The sequence below is a fragment of the Acipenser ruthenus genome, chromosome 4, assembly GCF_902713425.1.
Source record: "Acipenser ruthenus chromosome 4, fAciRut3.2 maternal haplotype, whole genome shotgun sequence".
NCBI classification, from domain to species: Eukaryota; Metazoa; Chordata; class Actinopteri; order Acipenseriformes; family Acipenseridae; genus Acipenser; species Acipenser ruthenus.
The window spans coordinates 93,711,211-93,730,711 of NC_081192.1; the positions used below are offsets into that span (position 1 = coordinate 93,711,211).

The window sequence follows — 19,501 nt, forward strand, 5'->3', positions numbered from 1 at the left end:
ATCTCGAGAACTGCTTTTATTATTATTGTCATGATATAAAATTATTTTGCATAGGTTATTGAGAATACGTGATATGGAGGAGCATCTGCCTGTCTGTAAAGTACATTTTGCATGAATGTGGAGGACCGCTTATTCAGGTTTCACTTTTAAAATTATTGAGATTATCAAATTCAGGGGATATGGGTGTGTGTCTGTCTGTCCATACTTATGTCCATCTGTGTGTGACACTCACATTTGCACATATATGTGGAGAGCTGCTTATACAGTCGTCATGGAACTTGGTATTAATATTACTTAAGTTATTGAGAATACCAGATTCTGTGGACAATTAAAATTTTGCATCTATGCATAGAATCACTAATCAACTTTCTCATTCTGCTGATAGCTCTATGTTTTGAACTTGTGGGAGGGATGGATGTTAGTGACATACTAGTTTTTCAGGGGATCAAAAAACACTAATGAATTAGAAAGGAAAAAGGGAATGCATTATAATATAGTAGATTGCACAGACAGGCAAATTAAAATAATTAAGTTAATAGGCATTACAGAAATATAGTAATCTGTACAGTTGCGCTTGATTGTGAGACATTGTAGCTTTAATACAAAGATGTTAAATATTTTTAGTTTATCCCTTGATGGACTTATATTTTTGCAACATTGAACGAGTTGATCTTTCTTAAGATGTCTGTGCAAGCCTAGATTGATACTTATCTGGAAGAAGGTACAACACGTAATGTTGTTGAAGCTGACACCCTGGGATCCTTCAAGTAGCTGCTTGATGAGATTCTGGGATCAATAAGCTGCGAACAACCAAACCAGCAAGATGGGCCGAATGGCCTCCTCTCGTTTGTAAACTTTCTTATGTTCTTAAGTTCATTTTGAGCAGTATAGCATTTTAATAAATAAATAATTTAAAATGTATTTTAGGTATGATTAATGATTTAGTTCTGATGAATCGTTAAGGAATAGTTGGCAAATAACGATTTAAACATTAACATAAGTAAATCATTCAGAATGATGAGTATTTAAAAGAACAGGACGCCATACATTACAGATGTGTTAGCATTATTGCACCATACTTTAAATGTAATTACCACTGATAACAAATTAGCAGGAGCAGCCTGTCTGGTAAATTCAAAATGAAAGTCAACATCTGTAAAATAAAATGTCAAAAATAAAACAAGTCCAAAACAAGTTTGTAAACATAAAACTCCCCTACATTAGCAAAATGTGAAGCCTATTGATTTTCAATGTAAGGTCTGGCATTTAGCAGACATAATAAGTGAATAATGCTACTGTATACAGCAATATTTCTGTAGAATGGCAAATTAATCACTAAAATACATTTGCTGGTAAAGTGCATTCTGGTCATAAAAACTCAATTTATATTTACCTTTTAAAACGTTGGCCATTATCCTTACCATTTGATATGAGGTCATATCTGCAAACAGTTGAAAGAAAAAAAAAAAACTTGATAAAGCCAACTGATTACAATATTAAGAACAGTTAATTGTATCTGATATTCTCAAAACATCTGTTTAACATTGCATGAACATTGAAAACGCTAACAGTATCCTTTCACTTGTGACACATGGCTGCCGTAATGTGGTCATGTGACTGTTCGGTTCATTTATGTTGAAGATCAAACTCATTGCAATATTGCTTCATATTCAACACATAAAGTAATAGTTTTATATGAGTCCCCAGGTAAAGTTCTATCTTGAGTATTGAACAAGAAAATATGTGTCCATTGCAGCACAATTAAAAAAAAAAAAAAGTGATAAGTTAAATTGGTGTTCATATTTGTTAGACGTAATTCAAGGAGCAAAGCTGCAGTTTACGGACTTGAAGCAGTTTCCATTTTAAACAAGGAATTTTCGTTTTAAAACACAATTTCTGGTACTGCACTAGGTTAGGAAATCTCTGTTTGCAGATATTGCTTTCAGATGGTCTTGCTGAGAGAAATGAGCTAAAAATGACCTAGGAAGTGCAAGTGTAACACATTTCACAGTGTAACACAAGTTATGGTTAGCAAACTGGGAACTTTCTTCTACCTGTTCTAATACCAGGTGTCCTGTTTTAAAATTCGTGTCATGTAAAGTGCACGACAGGTAAGATTTAGGAAAGTACTTTGTTAGCTACAACCATTTTAAATGATGATTTTATTTCCAGGTGTCTATTTGTACTCGTCCAAATTCTTTCCACCTGCCTTCCGATCTGTCAGTGCCGTTTATCATGGTCGGACCAGGCACAGGGGTCGCACCCTTCATTGGCTTCCTCCAGCACAGGTATAGTTTTGTTTTGTCTTTTTAAAATTTTTTTATTCTTTCACTATGGTAAAAGACAGCAACATAGTACTACAATTAAAATTGACGTTATTTAAATCATGTTTGTAAAATATGTGTGAATTAACAAAATAATTGTAGAGTTGACCAACTTTGTTCATATTCAACACTACAGAATGAATATTTTTTCTTTACCAGATCTCACACAGGATCTGTCTTTAGATTAATTTAAATCCAACGAAAAGAATAGACCAGGTGAATTCTCCAAATTCAACTGTTTCATTTCGATTTTAACATACTTTGTTTTCATATACCGTATGAGCTTATACTATAAATAAGATCTTACTAGAATTATTTGACAAATGTTTTGACTATGTGCCGTCAGTATTAAGGCCACCCCCCTTTAAGGCACATTTTGTCGGTCCCTTTACTGACGTAATTATAATTTATTTGATTATTTTTAGCAGACGCCTTTATCCAAGGTGCCTTACAGAGACTAGGGTGTGTGAACTATGCATCAGCTGCAGAGTCACTTACAACTACGTCTCACCCGAAAGACGGAGCACAAGGAGGTTAAGTGACTTGCTCAGGGTCACACAATGAGTCAGTGGCTGAGGTGGGATTTGAACCGGGGACCTCCTGGTTACAAGCCCTTTTCTTTAACCACTGGACCACACAGCCTCCTGTTTCACTGTAAAACTAAAAAAGGAATTTAGTAATAAAATGGGAAACTTTTGTGTGTATAATTTTAATTGTGGTTTTTAGCAAGATTAGTATTCTTTGGAGTTTGAGTGGAATTATCACTATCATATTAGTGCTGTGCAAGCCAGGCTGCTTTCTGCATGTTTTGCCAATGTACTGAGAGCTACTGTAGCCTTTGCAGTGAATAATGTAGACACAGATTGGCAGTCACTCAACTGCTTGCTTGTAATTGGATCCTGTGGCAGCTCTGCTGTTGCCTGACTTCATTGATATACAATACCAGTCTTTATGTCACGGAAGGTTTTTTTTTTAATATGTCCAGCACATTCGAAATAGAAATTGGTGGATTCTGCAAGCCGTCTTTTATATCAGCAAGACCTAAAGGGACAATTACAGATCAAACAAGGAGAAGAGAGGTATTGATCCAAAGCACAGTTTATGACATGCCCAGGAAGCTGTCAATACGTCATAAATATGAATCAAAGGATTGTAAATACAGGTGAAGCATGAATGTCGATTTCTAGTTGTCTTCAACCTGTAGCCTCCAACCTATCAGACTTTGCAAGGTCTTTCTTTTTACATACTTTTTGTACTAGTGTCAGCATTTGCTATAAACTGTTATTTATTGTCATTAAGTTTTCTAGGTATTGGTTAAAACATTATCAATTAGCTATTATGAAGGAAGTTAATTTGTTAATGGAGTTAAGCTACTGATGACTAATTGGTCCTAGTGGACATATGTATATGTTTGTTTAAATGTTAATACTTTTTATTTAAGTTATCCTAATAATTCTTAATTGGTAACCTTTGGAGGCCATCGGTTAGGTTATTGTAAGTCACAGTGCTTTGCGGGCTGTATGGCTGATTTGTTGTCTAGTTCTCATTTTAAAGAATTAATGGCAAGCACATTTTTTACCATTCCTCTCAGACAAAACTCCTCCGACAAAAAATATATAAACTGTTGCATTTCTTGCCTACTGTGCTACCTAGTCCCATGTGAAACAAGGAATAGATAAAAGATACTGTGTCTTCTGTATCCTCTAAAAGTCTTTACCAGTGAGAGTTTACCTTTAACTTCTAACAGCATGACTGCTTCAGATTCCTTTTTCAGATAATGAATAATGATCCCCATTTCGTAAATGCAGCTTGCCAGGCTGAATTGGACAAGAACCACTTTTACATTAACAGCGTGGTCCCTTTTGGTTCCTTCCTCTAATAATGGAAAATGGTCACTATTAAGTGGTGTGTGCCGGCTGCAGGGTCTAGCTGACATTCTGTGCTCTGCAACAACATGTTATTGGTTAACCCCTGCTGACAAGATGTATTCCTCTTCACATGGCCCAGCATGCCACACCAGTAGATCAGTAGAGCTCCAGACAGCACATTAGACCCGTGATTCATTTTAAATGTATCTTGGTTAATTATAGCTCCAGGTTTCTTGCTCGTCCACCTTCCCATTCCACAAAGTTAGAGGAGTTCTGATGAAGAGCAGGTGATATCAGAATAAGTTTGAAATGCTTTAAACGTTGTTTAAAGTTGTGCACCAGTGTTTTAATTACAGTGGCTCAATAAAAGACAACTTTGGAATGGCCAGTGGAAATAGTCCAAAGTATAAAATATTTTAGGAAAAGTAAACTACATGGTATTGAAAGCCGATACATTCACAACATGTCACTCCATACAGAACAACAGTCTACTGCTCCAGACATAACCAATGAACACAATGATAGAGTTCTTGAGGAAAATGAATAGGCATGTCCATGACTCAGTCAACAGTGATGTCTCATTGTCGCATTGACAAAGTTAAAAAGGAGTTGACACAGTTACCCCTAACCAATACTTGGTGCAGTACAATAACCAGAACCACAGGACAAAGTTGGAAATGAAGTTAAGATAGAAGTAGGACAGATGTCAGAAGGTACTTCTTTAAACAGAGTGCTAAGGGTATAGAATGATTTACCTGTTGATTCTGAATCATTGGGATCCTTTAAGACCCCACTTGACAGAGTTCTGAGGTCAGTCAGCTACTAGGAACAGACAAGCACTGATGGGCTTAATGGCCTCTCGTTTGTAACCATTCTTCTGTTCTTATATGGCTTCAGTCTAAGCTGTTTCTGAATATATTAATAAACAGTTTCTGTCAGGAACCTCTTTGGATATAATGGATACTTTTGCCCTGTAATTTGTATTAATTATAACACCACTCCACACCACTAATGTCACAGAATTGAATTCAGGTGTTAATATTGATATCCTTGACCTTGGGACAGAGTAGAAACCACTCAGCTCATTTCAGTTGAGTTTCAGATGTCCATATTTTAACTTGGGCTCAAAGAGGATAATGATTTTGCTTTCGGCAGACCACTTGTCAAATTTTAATTAGTTTCTCGTAATTTTAAACAAAGTACAATCGAATTAGATTGTGCCTAAATTAGGAGCCACGCACAAGATTAATGTGCTCAACCTGAAAAGAAAAAAACTGCTCCATCTGTTATTTCAGGTCTATCGATAGAAATGTATCAATATAGTGTGGTCTATTTAATTGATCTAAAACAGTGGCTGATATAAATACTGCCATCGTTTAAATATTAAATAAGGACCATACCATTTTAATTTAATTTTAAAGACACAAATATATTTACAGTGCCTAGAGAAAGTCTGCACCCCCTTTCAAAATGTCCACCTTTTGTTGCCTTATAGACTGGAATTAAAATGCATTAAAATAGTTTTTTTTCCCATTTATCTACACATCCTACCCCACAACTTACAAATGAAAAAGATATTCTAGAAATTTGTAGAAAATTAATTAAAAATAAAAACTGAAATAGCTTGGTTGGATAAGTGTCCACCCCCCTTGTAATAGCAATCCTAAATTAGCTCAGGTGTAACCAATTGCCTTCAAAATCACACACCAAGTTAAGTGACCTCCACCTATGTAAATTGTAGTGATTCACATGACTTCAGGATAACTTCAGCAGTTCCTGTAGGTTCCCTGTGCTGGGTAGTGTATTTCAAAGCAAAGACTCAACCATGAGCACCAAGGCGCTTTCAAAAGAACTCCGGGACAAAGTTGTTGAAAGGCACAGATCAGGGGATGGGTATTAAAAAAATATCAAAGGCCTTGAATGTCCCTTGGAGCACAGTCAAGACGATTATTAAGAAGTGGAAGATCAGGCCGTCCCTCCAAACTGGATGACTGAGCAAGAAGGAGACTGATCAGAGAGGCTACCAAGAGGCTAATGGCAATTTTGCAAGAGCTACAGGCTTTTATGGCCAAGACTGGTCAAAGTGTGCATGTGACAACAATTATTATTTATTTCTTAGCAGACGCCCTTATCCAGGGCGACTTACAATTGTTACAAGATATCACATTATTTTTACATACAATTACCCATTTATACAGTTGGGTTTTTACTGGGGTTTTTACTCTAGATAAAGTACCTTGCTCAAGGGTACAGCAGCAATGTCCCCCAGCTGGGATTGAACCCACAACCCTCCGGTCAAGAGCCTTAACCACTACTCCACACTGCTGCCCTGTATGGTAGGGTGGCAAGAAGGAAGCAAAGAAACCCATTGGCGATGACTAAATTTAAAAAAAATGTTGTTTTACTCAGTTATCTTTTTTTAATTATTAGTGGCAGCATTTGGATACCTCTCGGTTTAGATTAAGTAAATATACCCCACTGTATTTTATTATTTTTTTAAAATCATTAATATGTTGTGAATTCTTTACCAGTTGTTTTTAATAAACAAGCAAACATCGAATGGAAGCGGAAGCATGCATGAAGCTTGGGGGCATAGACATGCATGTCTGAAGAAAAGTATACAATATAATCAATGAGTGAGGGAAGGCAAAAACACAGGGACTGGTAGCCCACAGTTGTTATAGTATTTACTCATAAATGTATTATTTGAAGTAGCCATGAAAAATCATCATGTTTTTTGTTTATACCCCTTGTATTTAACAATTTACTGAATATGATAGATTTAATCAGGTCATTTATTTTGTTTACGGATTAAATTATTATTTGTTTATTTAGCAGATGCCTTTATCCAAGGCGACTTACAGGGAATAGGGTGTGTGAACTATGCATCAGCTGCAGAGTCACTTACAACTACGTCTCACCCGAAAGACAGAGCACAAGGAGGTTAAGTGACTTGCTCAGGGTCACACAATGAGTCAGTGGCTGAGGTGGGATTTGAACCGGGGACCTCCTGATTACAAGCCCTTTTCTTTACCACTGGACCACACAGCCTCATGCTTGCAGTTGGTGTGAGGGGCCCAGAATTCAAAGCTTGGAAAAGATGCTATTGCGACATGACATTTAGCTGTTGCAAATATTTAAACCTAGCAGACAGATTAACCATAACTTGTCAGTTGATCAGCTTCTTTATTGACTATATTTCTTGTTGAGTGGTGGTCTTTCCACTGTTTTTTATTTTTAAATCCACACAAGATATTTTAAAATATATTAACATTTCAAGCTCAGAAAACAGCTTTCCTTTTTTTCTGTTTTTGTGTGCTTAAATTAAGAAGTCACTTCACGTATCTTTAGGCAGCTGTCTGCTGGCAGCAGGTGTACTGTGCAGATAGAGTATGCACTGCCATTGCAAGTGATTCATTTTCCATATTTTGGGACTGCAGCCAACCCATTTCCATTGCCAGATAAAGTACCAGCATACAGTCACTTGATGCTTAGTGGTTTGCTTGAAACATTGTCAAACTTGAGTAGATCTGATTCAGCTGCTTTGTGAACTTTTCCTGTTTTTAAGATCCTTTAAGCTTGCCTGTCCATCTGGGAAATAAAATACAAGTTGATATAGGAACAGGTATACAATATTAAGTCTGAAGTCACAGAATTGTTCTTTAAGTACGTTGGGTGTAGGCTGTCTCTCATTGTATAAGAGATGTCATATCGTGCAGTTTGGGTTCTAGTTGCTCAAACTTAACCAGTACCCACTTGATAAGCTTTTGAAATTTTCAGGACGATAGTTGGGTATATCTCACTTATGAACTTACGTTACACTTAAGTAGTTTTTTATCAAAACTTTAAGAACTGGTTATCCAATGAAGGTGGGATTTGCCATGGAGATTCCTTTGTGTGTGAAAATATATCACTTGGCAGATGTAAACATTGTGCTTTGTAATCTGTGCTGAACTAAATGGCTTAGCACAAACCGTAGGTTTAAGGGTGAGAATTTGTTCTTGTTGGAGCATGAACCACACACATTAGATCTGACGGTAGCTGGCATTTCATCTGCTACAACCTTACTAAAACGTGCCAGTTGCATCCTGGCTTTAATTTATCTTTTCATGACAAAACAAAAAAACCCCTGAAATTTGAACTACATTTCAACAGAGATTTTTTTAAACCCTTACCTTAAATGTTGTCCTGAACGACAGATGGTGGGTGTAGGTTTTGTTTTGCCCACTTCAACTACACTAGGTCTGTTTGCTGTCTTGGTCTAAACACGCGAAACTTGCAGTGTGTTAAGTTGCCTTTGGCCAGTTTGTCTGCATTTTGTAAGCAACCCTAGCTAGCAACATGTTATTTATTACAGAAACGTAAAAGTGCCTTTAAATAAATTTAACTATGTTTCAGTAATAGGGTGACCAGATGGCTCCATGTTCACTTGGACAGGCTGAGACAGTTCAGGTTTTACAGACTCCCATCATCACAATACATTGAGTTAACAAACTTTGTATTTTTAAGCGCATTGGGTTGATGGGAATCTGTGAAATCTGAAATGGCTCTGTCTCGATGAACATGGGGCCGTCTGATCACCATATCAAGCAGATTGCGATGATCGCAGATTAAAAGCACTTTTATAAGGTGAGTCTAGTGAGACCAGACCGGGATGTAAAGGGTATACTATAATAACAATAGTAAAACCAGTTATGGGGTTTTCCTGTAAAACAACTAAAGTCCTTACTTTCTCATTTAAAAGCAGAATGAACAAAAAAAACGAGAACTCAGTATTTTAGTAAGTAACTAGTCTTTATTAACGTTAATACAATTACGAACAGTGATTGTAATAAAGTGTGTCCAGAATAAAATAAAATAAAAATGTCATTATAAGTTTAATAAAGATTAGTCACTTATTAAAATGTTGCACACTCGTTTGCATGCAGTTTCTACATTCTGCACAAAGCAAAACCCATACATTAAACCAATTTTATTCCTAACACCTTTCTCAGTTGTAATTGAAATACACAATGGCTTAACAGGGATCAATTGAATTCTTAAAAGGAGAAGAAAAAGTCGGGCACAAACACAGAAAAACAGCAACCCTAAATATAATAATAAATACTGTAGCATTTGTAGGCAGCAGAAAACAGAGAGACGCTGGTCACCACAGCTCTGTCAACAACACAGGATTCACACACAGGAACACAGCAACCATGGCAACCAGCACAACAACAACCCATAAAAATGGCGGTGCAGCGCCTTCTTATAGGCTTAGCTCCCCCCCTTATGTAGATGAGGGGAGAGCGCCACACATCTCCCATTGGTCCTCGGCCGCACACTTCGGGTGGAACCGTGGTGTACACGAGTGGTTAACAGAGAGGACCAATCACAGGGGAGACACAGACCATGCGCAGCACAACTGACACAGACAAAGGCACACAATACCAGCGGCGGGAAATACAGAGTGGGAAGGGAACACAATTACAGTGGGAATTACAGTACACAAATACAGTGGAAGTACAGCACAAAAACACAAACGCATGGATCGCTACAATACATTTGTAAGCCTTTTTGGCCAGGCATTATTGCAAATGAGAATTTGTTCTCAAGGGTTTTACTTGATTAAATAAAGGGAATGATTGAGTGATTAGTATTTCAGGTGACTGTTCAATAATTAAGCACATAAAACACAACTTAAAAAAAAAAAAAAAAAAAAACATACAGTTGCAAATAGTGTAGTTGCTATTTGCTTACAATGGGAAACAACATCAGAGGTGATTGTGATATCATAATTTACACTCTTGATCGAGTGGGTTTTTGTAAAAGAAGTTGGCAGCCCTGATTGACAGGTCGCCGCTATCTTCTGGGGCCGATTTTTCAAAACTTGTAATCTGGATCAATGTGAGCCGGATTTTGTAATTCTATGTTTTGTGATCGAGATTACTTTTATCTGGATCGTTTTGATCATTTTTTTCTTCAGAAAATGTCAGTGCTGGGTTACTTATCCAGATTACAGTTATGAAATGTTTTTTTTTTTTTTTTTTTTTTTTTTTTTATATAAAAGTAATCTCGATCACAAAATATAGGTTTATAAAATCCGGATCACTGTTTCCCAGATTACGTTTTGAAAAACTGGCCCCTGTTAACCAGTGTTTTTAGTTTTTTTTGGCAACACGCCATAATACCAAATCTGCCTTCTCCTTCCTTGTTTACAACTTACTCTGTGTGCAAGCTACCCTCAAATCAATAAAATATATAGACACACTGTGTACACATTCATTCCTATTCATATTAGTACATTCCATAGCCCAACAGTGAATGCTATTTTACAATTTACTGTTTAACTTCTCAAAATAATTACTCCTCTCCTGTAATTTCTATCTATTATTATTATTATTATTATTATTATTAATAATATTTATTTATTTATTTAGCAGACCTCTTTATCTGAGGTGACTTACAGAGACTAGGGCGTGTGAACTCTGCATCAGCTGCAGAGTCACTTACAACTACGTTTCGCCCGAAAGACGGAGCACAAGGAGGTTAAGTGACTTGCTCAGGGTTACACAATGAGTCAGTGGTTGCTGTGGGATTTGAACCGGGAACCTCCTGGTTACAAGCCCTTTTCTTTAACCACTGGACTACACAACCTTAGCTATCCTGAAGGTGTCTTCCTCCACTTACTTAACACAGTTAGTTTAGTTACCTAGAGATCCATGATTATGCTTTCTTTTGAAGAGTGATTCAGTGTCAGACATACAGCCAGAGAAAAGAAGACAAAAAAACTATTCAAGCACAGTAATTTAGCTGAAAAAACCAAGCCTGTCAAAGATCTTTTATTTGGGCTTTAAAAAAAAAAAAAAAACATTTGGCACTAATAAGAAATGCACCTACGGCACTGTCAAAGATGGCACATTAAATATGCACTTAAGTTTATTTTCCCTCTGTTTACTGTCGTGCCATGTATTTAAGTTAGAAACTTTTCATTTACATTTAAACACATTGGAGTCAGAACATGTTGATACATATTTAGACACAGTGCTACAGTTTTAAATCAGGCGCATAAGAGGCTAAATAAAGTGATTCATAATTGATGTGCTTTCATTAGTTAACTTGAATGCTTGTTTCACAGTAATTTGCAGAGTGTCAATGTCAGGCAATAAGAATGGGAAATTAGATGTCAATTCATTTCTCCAGAATTTAACTTATAATTTTAATTGTATAGTTTAAATAAAATTAAGATTAGTGGGCTTTGTATAAATATTTGTTTGCAAGATGTCGTTTGAATATTTTCAGGAAAATATCAGGAAAAATATATTTGCTTTCTATTTTTATTATTAAATGGCGATCAGACATTGTATCATTGTAAGTAGTTATTTCTGAGATGTATTAGCTGATTGGTGCAAGTGTAGTGTTGCAACGTTTTGTTATGTAAAGTGTGATTGGATAGTCAGATTTTCATAACCGTTTAAACAACCCCCCACCCGCCCCTCCCACCGGTACGACATCATGAGCACCCTGTGGCCCCCCCAAGGTTTGGACATTGGCTTATCTGGCCCGCAGGAGAATGTAATTGAATAGTACTGATTTAAGAGATTCAAAATTCCTATTTCAGAGTTTTTTGTAATGAATTAGTAATCTGCTGCTGTGGATTTAAATATTAGACCTGCTTTTTCTCACCTTGTAATGTTCTTTTTATTGTATTCTTGCGGAGAATGTCTATGTTTTTGACACTGTGACGGGACTATTGAAAGAAATCCAAAGACATGAAAGATAAGAGTGGATTCCAGCACTGAAGAAATAAACATTCACAGTGTGGGGAAAAGTCCTTTGAATGATGATACGGTAGATTTGTTGAATGTTTTTAAACATATTTGCATATTTATTTAGAAATTTTGACTCTTACAAGTAGAAGTTATCATAAAATGCCTTTGTTATTTTGCTCTCACTCATAGTTGCTACATCAAAAGAGACTGATGTCTTATTTCTAGTGAGTTCCCAGGACAAGAGGCAGCACACCCTGTAGACAACTTGTTTGTCCACACAAAATCCCCTAGTGTTAGCTGCCACATAATTAAACAAGGCATCGGAAAATTCTAAGCGGTAAAGGGGTTAAAACACTATAATAACTGCGCTTACTGATTTATTGATCCTACCAGTTTAAATTGTGATTTACAGATCTATATGAAAGTTTTGCCTTGTTGAATGTGTTACTTAGTAAGTTTTTCATCATGACTGTTTTGTTCTACAGGGAAAAGCAGAGACAAGAAAACCCTGATTTTCATTTCGGGGAGACATGGCTCTTTTTTGGCTGCCGGCATAAAGACAAAGATTTTCTTTTTAGGTAAGTGCATTTCCCACGTGAACAGCGTCCTTTTTTTACTGATTCTGTGTAACTCGTTCTTTGTGACAAATCTACTGTGTATCTTATGGACACTGCATACATTTCTATTGTATGACAGCAGAAATGTAATTTAATAACAAAGTTAGAGAGTGGCTGCATATTTCCTCAGATTAAATTAAACAGGCCCATAGCAAAATGAGCTATGAAAGGAGACTTGCTATAAAACTATTCAAATACACCGAAGAAGGTGGATAGCATTGACAAACATTATAAAGGTAGCACAGGCCAGTGTTGTATGATTTTTTTTTATGTTTAGACTTTTATATCCTTTATTTTAGGCTGTTTTCACTTGCATAGAACAAAAATTATCATGTCATGTAGTCACATACAAACACTAATAATTATGCAGACTGACCTGTTGAAGTTGCAAGATATTTATACTTTGACATTTTATAGTAGTTTATTAAGAAAATAGTTTTCATGTTATTTGATTTTTGAGAAAGGGAAAGTGAAGAGAATATGCAACACTGAAGTGTGATGGTATTTAAATAAAATATTGCTTTAGAGGTCAACACTACATAATGGGCCTGATTTTCGAAAGGGGTTTCATTTTCAGTGGAAACGGCAAAATCTGCGGAATTTTTTCACAGGTTAATCCATTAAAAAATATCCACCTATTTTCTAAAGTGATCCTCCGTTTTATCCGCCAGCGGATCACATTTCATTTTCTGCGGTTCTAAATGAATAAGTAATGAGCATTTAAGCGGATTTATCTGCCAAAATAATACTTCCGGTTCAATCGTGTTAGCAAATGCTATATAAACACAATCGAAAATTGTACCAAACCAGCGGAAAAAATTGTCAAAACGCAAACATGAGGGAAAATTACCAGTCACTTGTTTAATTAGGACAACATAAAACAAACAACAAACATAACTGGAACAGGAGGGTTTGAAAGGAGGAGTTATAATTGCAGTGTACAAAAATGAAAATGAATGAAAACTTTTTTTTTTTTGGATGTACAAAAAAGGTTTAAATGAATCATTCATTTATTTCAGGATGCTTAATTTGTTCTCTCTACACAGCTGAAGACGAGCTTTATTCCATCACTTTGCTCGTTTCACCAAAAATGCATCCCAATGTGCGCAACATCTCTGCAGCGAATTGTGGGATTCTAGTCCAGGGGAAGATTAAACCTCTGATTTCAACTTTCTTAGCGTGATAATTCTTATGTAGAACTACATTGCCATTGATTGGTACTCAGTTGACTAGATGAGGACAAATTAGGAGATGACAGCTTTTCTTGTTGTGTTATTAACACATTTTTAAGAGGTTTCTATATTTTAAATTAATACCTGCCAAACTAAGACATGTTAAATCTTTATACACCCCTGTTTATTATGAAAAGTTTTTTCTATGTTTATTGATTCCAAGAAAAGGTGTAGGGGGCATGTACGCAACACAGAAGGGTAATGGGATTTAAATAAAATGTTGCATGAGAGGTCAACACTACAAAAAAGGTCATTCGTATCTTAACTTCCTATGGGATGCCGTAAAGCCTTAATCAAAGCTAGCGTGCTATTGAAAAAGTTGTAAAATCCATAAAGCACAGACAATGATAATACTTTAGACAGCTGCTCAATTCTCTTGCTGATTTCTTAAAGTTTTTTCATAGATTTAGATTACAGACAGCATCCCTTTAAAGATCAAGTGTCACTAGAAAATGTTTTTCTAAAAATATTTATCCTTTAAGTCCTTATTTGAAATATCTCAACTCTCAAGTGCCACTGAGACTAATGGTTATGCATAGTATTGAGTGGATATTCAGCAACCTGATTTCCAAGCATAGCACAGTTCAGATGTCGAAAATGTTATTTTAGTGATGGTTTTACCGATAAAGGATGCAAAATTGCTGGTGTATTTTTGCATGTCCAGAAATATATTAAGGATGTATTGAAACAATGATATAGAATAGGCTTGTGGCCAATATAGGTAGATTGTATGCTCTTCTGGTTCTTTGCTGAATCCTTTTCTCTTGTGTTGCAGAGATGAACTGAGACATTTTCTGGAAAATGGCACCTTAACTCACCTGAAAATCTGCTTCTCCAGGGATTCGCTGGGAAGTACAGAAGAAGCAAAGCCAAAATATGTTCAAGACAATCTAAGACTTTGTGCTCAAGATCTCACCAGAATATTGCTTAAAGAAAATGGTTGCATCTATGTTTGTGGGTAAGTATGCCTTCAAGTTAAAAAAAAAAAAAAAAAAAAAAAAAAGTGTTTAAGGTGATTATATTCAGTGTTTCAAAAAAATGTCAGGCTGAAGTTCCTACTATACCAATTTGTGAGGAAAATCATAACCACCTATAGAACTTCGTGGTTATAGATATATATATATATATATATATATATATATATATATATATATATATATATATATATATATATATATAATAATATATATAAAATCTTCCTTCACCCATTTAATACAGTGTGCAGTTAGAACCACTCTCTAAATATAGACAGAATGGAGCTAATAGATGGGTTTGTGGCTTACCTGCTACTAAACAAAGTCTTGTAATGTCATGGGCATTACTTCCCACCAAAAACTCCAAGATAACTGGATGCCCTAGCTGACAAATTCTTTGTTACTAATCCAACTGAAACTCAGTCCTATCACAGTTGCATTTGTGGAACAAAACGAAGGATTGTCTCCAGGTACATTGAAAAATAAGCAACTAAGCTTTCACTGAGTTTGCATCTTGACAAATCCACAATCATAGCAATCTCTGTCTCGTAGTCAGTCTACAAACAAAGAAAGGCTTGAAATAAAAATAAAACACATGTGCTAGGAGGAGGAGGTGTGTCTTGTTTGCTGCATTTACAATAAAATAGAATATCTTGCGTTATATTGTAATGCATGGGTCACATTGACCCACGTGGCGGTTCTAGGTAGAACTGTTTATAACTTTATCATATTTGTGATTCTGGCTATCAAACGCAGTCAGGATGTCTAATTCATATATTTAGGAAAAGTCAAAAATGGACATACACATACGATTTACAGCGGAAGAGTAATTAACTTTTTAAATGCAAAATGGGTGAAACTGACCCGCATGGCAGTTCTAGTGTTAAAATGGAAATACATGTTTGGTAAAACCTATATTTCATTCAGAACTACACATTTGAGACCAGTAAATAAATGTGCATGGTATTAAAAAAATATGGAATTATTTTGTCATCATCATCATCTAAAATCTTTTTCTGTTGACTCATCCTTTTGTTTTCTCTGTTTTAGTGATGCAAAGAACATGGCGAAAGATGTAAACGAGGCCTTGATTGATATTGTGGGCAAAGAACTGCAAATAGATAAACTGGAGGCTATGAACGTTGTAGCAGGTCTACGTGATAAGAAATGCTACCTACAAGATATATGGGGCTGAAATTCAATAATGAAGAGAAGATAACTGCATGAAAACACAAAATAACATATATAGTTATGTCTTCAGTAAGCAGGCTTTGACCAACAAACTATGACATTTCATACAGAAATTCAATCAAGCCTTCAACTTGAACAAATACTTTATTCCTGTGCAATTTTTTAAAATGATGTAGATAGATAAAGGCTTTTTGATTTGTTATATAATAAAAATGTGTGGTGGTGTATGGAAATAAGTTTATTGGATTTTAATGTGGGACATTTTTTTTATGAGTAACCATAAAGAATAGTAATAGCTTTCCATTTGAATGGTCTTGTTTTTGAGGTAGAGAAAATGTCTGAAATTCTGTTTGTCCCCGTAAGACATTCAGTCCTACACAAGGACATTCTTCACACCGAATTATTTGGGTATTCATTGGTATACATAAACTGGGCATTTAAAAAGGTAGAGTTAAATAAAACATATGCTATAAATGTGTATCATGCTGTGGTGACTGGGATTTTATTGTCTGTGTTTTTTCCCCTGTAAGTTTGACATTGCCCTTTTAATGTCCTCAGTGCAGTATTAAAAAGAGTCTTGTGATTCAACCTAATGGTAAACCCCACTGGCCTAAATATCTGATGCAAAGCAGTTTACCATACTTCAGTAATACTCTATAGAAATAACATAACTGGGAATTCCTTTTAACATATACTTTTATGTGCTCTATTTAATGAAATAAAATGATGTTCCTGATATGTTTCTTTTCTTGGAGTTCTGGTGCCATGTCTCATAATGGATTGATTTTATAAACCTGTACCCTGCGTGGATAAACTGTGGTACGCTATCACCGGTATGGGTAATCTATACTGGTTTCCAATTCATAAAAGAAACAAAAACAAAGTTGTTAGACTGACCAAAGCTTTGTTTCACTGTTAAAGACAAAACTTAAACACTGCGGTTCTAATAGAGTCCTCAAGGGAGCTGGAAGTCAGCTTTAGGTAGAGCACCTGAATGTAACCTCAATAGAGTGTAATGAGGTAAATGATAAATTGATAAATTGTATGGGTTAATAATTGAGTACTATGTATAAAAGGAAGCCATTTTGTGTGTATCAGGTTGATGGGGAATAAGAAGGCGTGTGGAGTGTTGGAAGGAGAGAGAAAAGGCATTTAAAAGGTGGGTTTAAAAGGCATGTCGTGATAGGCTAAAAGAATTTAATCTATTCAGTCTTGAACAAAGAAGACTACGCTGTGATCTGATTCATGCATTCAAAATCCTAAACGTTATAGACAATGTCGACCCAGGGGACTTTTTTGACCTGAAAAAAGAAAGAAGGACCAGGGGTCACAAATGGAGATTAGATAAAGGGGCATTCAGGATAGAAAATAGGAAGCACTTTTTTACACAGAGAATTGTGAGGGTCTGGAACCAACTCCCCAGTAATGTTGTTGAAGCTGACACCCTGGGGTCCTTCAAGAAGCTGCTTGATGAGATTCTGGGATCAATAAGCTACTAACAACCAAACAAGCAAGATGGGCTGAATGGCCTCTCGTTTGTAAACATTCTTATGTACAAAGTGAGTCTGCTAAGAAATAAATAATAATAATAATAATAATAATAATAATAATAATAATACTAGTGGTGATGGGAAAAGTGAAGCCTCCTGAACCCTGTGAATCATTTGGTTCGCAAAAAGATTCACTGAGTGCCATCTCTTGGTAGATCTGCACAATCAATACATTGAGAGTAAAGACAGCCCCCTACCTCCAGAGCGAAGGCATTTAGTAAAGTAGACAATTGCACTAATGCTCAGAGACGACAATGTGTTATATAGTGACATTCCATACACTTTTGACATACAATATCAAGCAGTTTTTAATTTTCTCAGTTAATTGGGCATCTATAATTTAAACAATCATTTCAGTGTAAAGGAACATTTCGGTGCTTTTTCGTTTCAGTGTAAAGGTGCATTTCGGAAATTGCCTGGAATGTTTATTTTACATATCAACCACACGTGATTACCCAATATAACCTTCTTAAATAATCATACTAGAAATATAAGTTTTGTCCAATCGAAAACAAGCTTTTGGTGCTTGAAATAAGATGTGATTTGATGAGACTTCAGCAACTGTAGTGTGTTTGACGGTGTGATAAGTTGGAGATTTGGATTCATGCTTACAAGCAGATTCTTCGGTGGCGCATGTAGTATAGCTGTAGTTATAAAGTAGAGGTGGAAAATTGTGGTTTTGAATCGCTGCTGTTTCCATTTTTAAAGAAATTGTGTACTCTGTGTCCTTTATACATTTATAATAGATCAGACGTTTTTCTTTTACCAAAAATGTTCATAAAGAGCTTTGTTTGTACATACTTAAAGCTTTTTTGTTTGTTGATAATTTGAAAAAATACGTAAATGTTTATGAAATATAAAACAAAAAGCTGCATCTTGATTTAAAAAAAAAAAAAAATGTTCCTTTCAGCTTGACTGAAACACCATATTGTGAGCCCTGCTGACAAAAAGTATGTATTGGGTTAAAAAAAAACAAAAAAAAAAACTCCTTCCTATCAGCTACTGCTAAACACTGTTCATTGGTCACATGACCTAGTGTTTTAATTGAACCACATGAACCTTTGCTTTGTAACACTGTTTGCTTCAATTGGTTCATGTGGGGTCAAATCAGCTGAGGCTACTGTTTAGGTTGTGTGCTGGTACAGGTAAACAGCTTAGCTATCCTGTAAACAGTTAGGGCAACAGTTTTGTTAGTGTTCCAAGAGGAATAGGTTTTCATTTGTTTGTTTGATCTTATAAAAAGTGTAAATGAAACTGTGTTGTACCTCCATTCTACGTGTCTGGAGTGTTGTCTACAGGGTTTCTCATCGTTGCACACAGCCAGCAATAACTGCAACCAAACGCTTCCTGTAGTTATTGATTAGTCTCTCACAGCGCCATGGAGGAATTGTGGTCCACTCCTCCATGCAGAACTGCTTCAACTCAGTGACATTTGTGGGTTTTCGAGCATGAACTGCTCGTTTCAGGTCCTGCCACAACATCTCAATGGGGTTTAGGTCTGGACTTTGACTAGGCCATTCCAAAACTTTAAATTTGTTCTTCAACCATTCTGATGTAGACTTGCTTGTGTGTTTCGAATCATTGTCTTGCTGCATGACCCAGCTGCGCTTCAGCTTCAGCTCACGGACGGATGGCCTGACATTATCCTGTAGAATTCTCTGATACAGAGCAGAATTCATGGTTCCTTCAATGATGGTAAGGCGTCCAGGTCCTGATGCAGCAAAGCATCCCCAAACCATGACACTACCACCACCATGCTTGACTGTTGGTATGAGGTTCTTACTGTGGAATGCAGTGTTTGGTTTTCGCCAGACATAACGGGGCCCATTTCGGCCAAAAAGTTCCACTTTTGACTCATCTGTCCATAGAACATTGTTCCAGAACTCTTGAGGATCATCCAGGTGCAAACTTGAGATGAGCATTCATGTTCTTCTTAGTGAGCAATGGTTTCCGCCTTGCTACTCTGCCATGAATCCCATTTTTGCCCAGTGTCT

General features: G+C 36.1%; 1 protein-coding gene across 1 annotated transcript in view; it reads left to right on the plus strand.

Annotated features, from left to right (window-relative positions):
* The window catches only part of LOC117400543 (methionine synthase reductase-like), a 28,302-nt gene extending 11,609 nt beyond the window's left edge, over positions 1-16,693 (plus strand). Inside the window, exons 13-16 of the mRNA XM_059023105.1 lie at positions 2,173-2,288; positions 12,429-12,521; positions 14,568-14,750; positions 15,817-16,693. Of these exons, the coding sequence (XP_058879088.1) occupies positions 2,173-2,288; positions 12,429-12,521; positions 14,568-14,750; positions 15,817-15,961 (537 nt within the window). The 3' untranslated portion in view covers positions 15,962-16,693. The remainder of the gene's footprint in view (positions 1-2,172; positions 2,289-12,428; positions 12,522-14,567; positions 14,751-15,816) is intronic.
* Positions 16,694-19,501: the final 2,808 nt, after the last annotated feature.